At 55.8% G+C, this 7,588-nt stretch overlaps 1 protein-coding gene across 1 annotated transcript in view; it reads right to left on the bottom strand.

Moving 5' to 3' along the window:
* Positions 1–7,588, bottom strand: part of PLVAP (plasmalemma vesicle associated protein) — a 13,077-nt gene that overhangs the window by 1,091 nt on the left and 4,398 nt on the right. The window contains exons 2-5 of the mRNA XM_006768415.2: positions 7,391–7,487; positions 6,578–7,290; positions 4,209–4,266; positions 4,033–4,111 (exon numbers count right to left, since the gene is read on the bottom strand). Coding sequence (XP_006768478.1) covers positions 4,033–4,111; positions 4,209–4,266; positions 6,578–7,290; positions 7,391–7,487 — 947 coding nt within the window. The remainder of the gene's footprint in view (positions 1–4,032; positions 4,112–4,208; positions 4,267–6,577; positions 7,291–7,390; positions 7,488–7,588) is intronic.

The following is a 7,588-nucleotide window of genomic DNA, read 5'->3' as shown; positions in this document are numbered from 1 at the left end:
GCCGCCCAGGACAAAGCCAGATCCTCCTAGTCTGGAATTCAAGGTTCCACCCACTATTCTCCACCAGACCTCCTCTTCAAGGACTCAAATCCTGCCACAGTTCCCCCAACTCCAAGAGCTATTCTTACCTCGCTTCCACTCCCCTGCCCCCACCCTTTGCAGGAGCCATCCAGCTGCTGTCGGGAATGCCCTTCCCCCTCCCTGGCCTGGCAAAGGCTCCCCCGAGGGGTCAGGGGTTGGCCTAGAGGCTATTTCCTGGTGGGGGAGGAGGGGGCACAGCCAAGTCCCGCTTCCGCTGGCCCCCTCCCTTCCTTCCTTGGCTCTTCCCTGGGGCCCCAGCTCACGTTCCTTGGCTGGCTCCTGTCCACTGCCGTCTCCAGCCTCTGTCTGACACACGCCCCACTCACGCCCGCCCACCGGTCTGCGGTGGGGAGTGCGGGGTGCGGGGTGGGTACCCCTTGCCATTTTTCACAGACTGAGGCTCCTAAGCCACCATTGCTGACCTGAACCAGTGCGGTCGCCTTAACACTGACCCCTGGCTCCCACCTTCACTTCTGACCGGGACCAGAGGGTGCCGACACCTGAGTCAGATCACATGCTCTGCTGACAGCGGCCAGGGCTCCCGGTGTCCCACCACGGCCGCAGAGCCCCGCAGAGCCCGGCCTGACCTGACCGGCCCCCTTTCTTCCCCTTCTCGCACCTCCCCTCACCCTCTGATCCGTAGGCTCCAGCCTCCCCAGCCTCCTCACTCACTCGCCAGGCCTGGTTAGGTCTCAGGGCCTTTGCATGGCTGTGCTCTCTGCCTGGCTGTGTCCTCCCCGTCCTGGCTCCTCCCTCACCTCCTCTAGTTCTCTGTTCAAATGTCGCGTCCTCAGGGGAGCCTGCCCTGGCCCCTGTGGAAAATTCTAACTTTCTCATCCTCCCTCCACCCTTTTCTTTCTTTTTTAATATACATATTTTTTATTGATTTCAGAGAGGAAGGGAGAGAGAGAGAAGCATCAATGATGAGAGAGAACCCTTGATGGGCTGCCTCCTGCACGCACCACGCTGGGGATCCAGCCTGCAACCCGGACAGGTGCCCTGACTGGGAATCGAACCCGGGACCCTTCAGTCTGCAGGCTGACGCTCTATCCACTGAGCAAACCGGCCTGGGTCCTCCTCCCTTTTCTGCCTCACCCATTGCCATGGGGCCTGATAAAGCCTTATTCGACTCATTCGTCTGGTTGGTTATCTGTCTCCCCACAGAGCTGTGAGCCCCACCAGGGCATGCGTTCCTGCGCCTTATTCCTGCCTGTGTCCTTGGCACCCAGCGACGGTTCAAGACATACGGGCCGAATGAACAAACAGATCGTAACTGTGAGGGCAACAAAGGAGCCACGCGCTGTGTGCCTGGCTCAGAGACAGGGCTGAACTCCCACCTTCAGCCTCCACATCTTGCCTTCCCCCGTCCAGCCACGCAGTCCCTAAACCAATATTTACTTAATATTTGTCTTCATCGCAATTGTGGTTTTTTTAAAATTAATTAAATTGGTCTCCACTGGACACTAGTCTTAACAAGTAAAGGAAAGCTCATGCACTTGCCATGAATAGAAAATGACCTAAAATGCGCAATGAATGCCCTGGCCAGTGTGCTCGGTGGTTAGAGCATTGCCCCACGCCCCGGAGGGGCTCAGGTTTGATTACTGGTCAAGGGCATGTACCTGGGTTGTGGGTGGGATCCCCGGCCCTGGCTGGTCCTTCCCTTCAGGCCATTTGCATAATCACCTAGAACACTGGTTCTCAACCTTCTGGCCCTTTAAATACAGCTCCTCATGTTGTGACCCAACCATAAAATTATTTTCGTTGCCACTTCATAACTGTAATGTTGCTACTGTTATGAATCGGAATGTAAATATCTGATATGCAGGATGGTCTTAGGCAGCCCCTGTGAAAGGGTCGTTTGATCGCCAAAGGGGTTGCGACCCACAGGTTGAGAACCACTGCCTTAGTCCGAGCACAGAGGAGTAAAAGTGGGAAGGAAATCAACTCCCAGACTGTGGAGGGCTGATCTGATGCTGGGCCTCGAACCTGGCCCAATTGGGTGCATTGGAATGTGGTTGCTATGATTCTCTGGCCTGCGGTCACCCCCTGAGGGGCCGGTGGAGCGGCACTTAAACCCACGCTGATGACCCCGCCTGCGTATCCCGGCCCTGCTCAAGGGAAGGTTCGCCAAGGCTGGAGCCCAGCGAGCCAGAGGCCCTTCCTGCAGCCCCGCCGAGAGGAGCAGGAGGGGCCCAGGGTCGAGAGCACATTGTTTTCCCACCAGGGGGACGTCATTTGGGGTAAACAATGTCAAGAGCTTCCCCGTTCTCAGCTGGGACGGGGACAGGCCTGGCTCCGGCCCTGACTTGCTGACGCATGGCCGGCCTGATCACTTCCCTGGGGCCTCAGTTCCCTCTCTGAGAAATGGGGATAATAATAGCACCTCCTTCCTCCCCACGGTGGCTCCCAGCCAGGATGGAGAAAGGAAAACAGTTTGCTCAGAGCAGGGGCTTCTCCCTACCCTCTTGCTTCCCAGTCTGCAGGCTGCTCGAGGCTGAGGGATTTGGCCCAGGAAGAGTGAGGGGCCCTATCCGGTTTGGCTCAGTGGACAGAGCGTCAGCCTGCAGACTCAAGGGTCCCAGGTTCGATTCCAGTCAAGGGCATGTACCTTGGTTGCGGGTATATACTCAGTAGTGGGTGTGCAGGAGGCAGCTGATCGATATTTCTAATTATCCCTCTCCCTTCCTCTCTGTAAAAAATTAATAAAATATATTTTAAAAAAAGTGAGGGGACCAGTTCCTCAGGGGGTGACCTCCCACGGAGTGGGGGTGTGAGAAGAGGCGTAGTGGAGATGGAGGCTCATGCGGAGAGCCCTGAGTCGTTGACAACAGATCTCTCGGCCTGCATTTAGCACCCGAGGTTAAAATAGACCCAGGCACAGACAATAGTCCGGTGGCAAAGCCATTGGAGAAAGCCACAGGCTCTGGAGTCGGAGGGATCTGACTTAAAATCTTGGGTGCCTCCTGGGACTTCAGGTTCTAAACTGCAAACAGGACCACCAATCCCCGGGTCCCAGGCCAGCAGTGTGTCACTGAGCGGGGAGTGTGCTTGGGGTGCGGCCTGCGTCACCTTCCCTGTGAGAAACAGGGTGTCATTGGATGGATGACCGGTTCCTGGGAGGCGGTGAGGGGGCAGAGGCATGGAGCCATGACCTGAGCATGTGCCAGGCGCCCTTGAGGCTCCCCCCCTGAGGCCCCCAGCCCCCTGCTCCAGCCACTGGGGGACAGCACTTCACAGCTGGCAAAGCATTTTCATGCCCTTGATTTCATAGGCCCCCATTTTTGTAGAGGTGGAAAGTGAGGGGTGGAGTGAGGGGCCAGGGTCACTCTCAGATGCTGCTCTCCCTCCGTCCCCTCCTCCATGCCAGCCACCCTCCCCCACCCTAGTCCAGGCCACTGGGCCTTTGCCCTGACGGTTCATGCAGCCTGGAGCACTGTCCCACCTGCCCTCCCCGGCCTGCTTCTGCCCATCCTCCAGCTCAAAGGTCCCCTGCTCACCGAGCCTCTCCCTTGCCTATCTGGAGTCCGATCACCTGGGTTCAGGTCCCAGCTTGCTCCTCTCTAGCTGTGCTACCTGGAGCATGATGCACACCCTCTCTGTGCCTCACGCTTCATCCGGAAAGTGAGATAGAAGCTCACAGATGATAGGTGGAATGAGTTAATAGTGCAGAGTGCTTAGAACTGTGCCAAGCTCACACTAAGCACCTAATAACTGTAGGCTCTTGGTCACTCCTTTTATCATGGCTCCATCGCTGTCTCTCTTGCCCACTACTCAGGGAGTTTCATGAATGGAACTGCACACATCTTGGTCACTGCGGTGTCCTCAGGGCCCAGCATAGGGCCTGGTACATAGCAGGCACTCAATTAAGGAAGCAGCAAGTATGAGATGAGCCTCTCTCCACCCCTGGTCCTGAACCAAAGCATTGAGATTAAGACCTGCCCAGTACCTTACCTGGATGCGACTGCGTTGCTTGCAGGGGGCCACTGGGACTCCAGGATCTTCTTCTTGAATTCCTCCAGGCTAGCTGGGTCTGCCGAGAGAGGGTGTTAGGCCCAACCTATTGCCTTAGTAGCCCCTTCCCCTGGGGATAGATGGCAGCTCCCCTTTTTGGCTCTGCCCTCACTCACCGATAGGCTGCGGGTTGGGGGCAGGGGCAACAGGTCTTGGCATAGACATCGGCAGCGACTGTGAGAAAAAGGATAGAGGGAGATTGGCGGAAGCCAAGACCCCTGAACCAGAGTGCCAAGGAGATTCCTGCCCCTCTGTGCCCTTGGCTCCTAGTTCCTTCCAGGGTGGACCTCATGGACAGGTACTCATGGAGGACACATGTGCCATTGGATGTAGCATCATCACGTGTGTCCACCTGCCCTCAGAATGACTGGGGATTCCAGGGACTGGATTTGCTAGAGCTCCCAGAGACGCTACTCTACAGGGCTGGCCTGCCTCAGCCTCCATGCCAACCTGACCCTGATCCATGACCCCGAGTCCATCACCCAACCCAGCCCCTTCCAGACTGAAGTCGACCCACTCGGTAAACGACTGGGCCCCCATTCTCAATGCCATGTCTTAAACAACCTCCAAAACCGGAAATCCAAAACCAGTTCTGATCTTAATTACCTAAAATCCAATCCCAACATGAAACGGAGCCTTCCTTAGAATCAAACCCCATCCTAAACCCAGTCCCAATGACAAACCTGATCTGAAGTAACTTTAGATCTAACCCATCACCAAGACCCAGCCACTATGAAAATCCGGCCCCCAACCCCATTCCCCTAGCCCCAGCCCTGGGATCCACAATGGCCCCCTACAAACACCGTTCCAAGGTGACGCTCAACCCCAACTCAACCTTAGACCCCCAGTCTCTACCTGAAACAGAGCCCCACCCCAGCCCCACCCCAAGATCAGCATCCACACAACCTCTCCTCTAGATCCAGCTTTGAGCCCCACCCAACCCCAATGTATCCCCATCCTAACCCAGGGTCACCTCAGCTTTCACCTCAAATATGTTCCAATGCCAGCCCAACGCATCTCCCTACCAGCCATCCCAGACCCCACACAACTTCAACTCCAAACTCATGGTCAATACCCCTCCTCATGCCCATGAAATCCTACGTCCACTCTTGGCTCCAAACTTCTGATCATCTCCAGACCCACAAGCCACCTACACCCACCTGAGTCTCAACTCCAGCTTCAGGACCTCAACCCAGTCCGGAAGCCACTGACATCCTAGATTCACTCCTCATCCAACCATAGACCCAACAGCTGCCCTGCATGCAACCCCTGATCCAACTTGTAACCTTTTCTCATAACCTAAACTCCAAACTCAATCCCAATTCTAAGACTAATGAGATGGAACCCAAACCTTAGTCCAAACCAACTCTAGACATGGCGTCACCAAGAACTCACAGTGACCCAACTCTAAACACAAATTATACATCATATCAAACCTTTCGCTAGGCCTGCCTTGACCCTCACTATAACCCTAATGTCACTCTCAACCTTAACCCATTGCCCCTGATCCTTCAGCTCAACAATTCCCAACCCTGGCACCAACCCTCAATTAATTCCTATTCTTTTTTAAAAATATATTTTATTGACTTTTTACAGAGAGGAAGGGAGAGGGATAGAGAGTTAGAAACATTGATGAGAGAGAAACATCGACCAGCTGCCTCCTGCACACCCCTCACTGGGGATGTGTCCACAACCAAGGTACATGCCCTTGACCGGACTCGAACCTGGGACCCTTCAGTCCGCAGGCCGATGCTCCATCCGCTGAGCCAAACCGGCCAGGGCTAATTCCTATTCTTCACCTTTTTTTTTTAAATATATTTTATTGATTTTCCACAGAGAGAAAGGGAGAGAGATAGAAAGTCAGAAACATCGATGAGAGAGAGACATCGATCAGCTGCTTCCTGCACATCCCCCACTGGAGATGTGCCCGCAACCCAGGTACATGCCCTTGACCGGAATCGAACCTGGGACCTTTCGGTCTGCAGGCTGACGCTCTATCCACTGAGCCAAACCGGTTTCGGCCCTAAACTAATTTTGAGGCCCATCCAGCTGCCTACACTCAACCCCAATCCTTAAGCCTTTCTCAGTAATTCCCAATTTCAAACTCTACCCAAATCCTAAAGCCAATAAAATCCTACAGGAATAAATACATAATCTTTAAACCAACTCCAGACTCAACAGCCACCTACGTGTGACCCTCCCCTAATTTCTAAGTCCACCCTCAATGCTTCAGCTCAGCCTGATCATAAAGCAACTGACATCCTAGCTTCACCCCTCAATGACCCTGGACCCTACAGCCACCCTACCTCCAACTCCAGTCTTAACCCCACACTCTTCCTTGGTGTTGCTCCCATTTGAGACTTGGTCCCTATCCTAATGTCAATGAAACTCTCAAGTGAGCCCTAACTAACCCCAACTCCAACAGACTTCAAAACCAAGCTCACATCACCACCAACGCCGCCCGGACCCGGGACCGCCGGCCCACCTTGGCCTTGATGCAGGTGTCCAGCGCGGAGTTGCTGACCGCCAGCTGTATCTTGAGGTGCTCGGCCTCCCGCTTCTTCTCCTCCAGCTCCTTGGCCTGGTTGTCTCGCTCCTTCCGCAGCGCTGCCTTCTCCTCCAGCGCTAGCTGGGTCTGCCTGGCACACTCGGCCTGCAGCTTGGCCTCCCTGGCCTGGGCTTCCTTTACCACCTTCTCCTTGGCCTCCTGACTGACCCGCAGGGCCTGCTCAGCCTCCAGCTTCTGGCGCTGGAGGTCTGCGTTCTCTTGGGCCACACGCTGGATGCCAGACCGCAGGCTCTGGGCCAGCTCCTCCACCTTGGTGCGCATCATGTTAGGCATCTGGTCGCAGATTCTCCGTATGGAGACCAGGTCGGAGCCCATGGGATGGTACGGGCTGTAGGTTAGTGCGTCGAGGGTGCGCGGGATGATGGAGTCCCTCCAGAGGTTGCGCAGGTCCACCGCCAACTTGTCCTTGTCCAGTGGGAGGCAGAGGGACTGCACCTTCTGCAGATGACTCTCGGCCAGCTGTCGCTCCTGCCGCTGCTGCTCCCGGGCCTTGCCGCACTCGGCCAGTTGCTCCTCCACTATCCGCTTGCTCAGCCCCAGACCCTCCTTGTCCTTGGCGCACACAGCCTTCTCCTTGGCCAGCTCCAGCTCTAGCGTCTTGGTCTTCTGGTTCAGCTCGAGGAGCAGGGCTGCAGGCACAGGGTGACAGGGTGCAGGAAAGCTGGGGGGCTGCCAAGGAACTGGATGGGGGAGCCCCCAGCCTGACCCCCCACTGCCCAGAGCACTCACCGTTGCAGCTGTTGTTAGTCTCCTTGAGCTGTTCTTGGCATTGTTTCTCGCTCAGGATAATGGCAGCCATGTACTTCTGGTTGTTCATGTAGACGTTCTGCCCGGATAGGACACAGGCCAGACCTCAGAGGGACATCCCCTGACCCCGGGACTGCCCAGGCCCTCAGGGCTGAGGCCCCAGATCCAGCACGCAGATGG

The sequence above is a fragment of the Myotis davidii genome, unplaced genomic scaffold, assembly GCF_000327345.1.
Source record: "Myotis davidii unplaced genomic scaffold, ASM32734v1 scaffold1203, whole genome shotgun sequence".
Lineage (NCBI taxonomy): Eukaryota > Metazoa > Chordata > Mammalia > Chiroptera > Vespertilionidae > Myotis > Myotis davidii.
The sequence above is the reverse complement of the archived record's forward strand: the minus strand, read 5'-3'. Positions and strand labels throughout refer to the sequence as shown.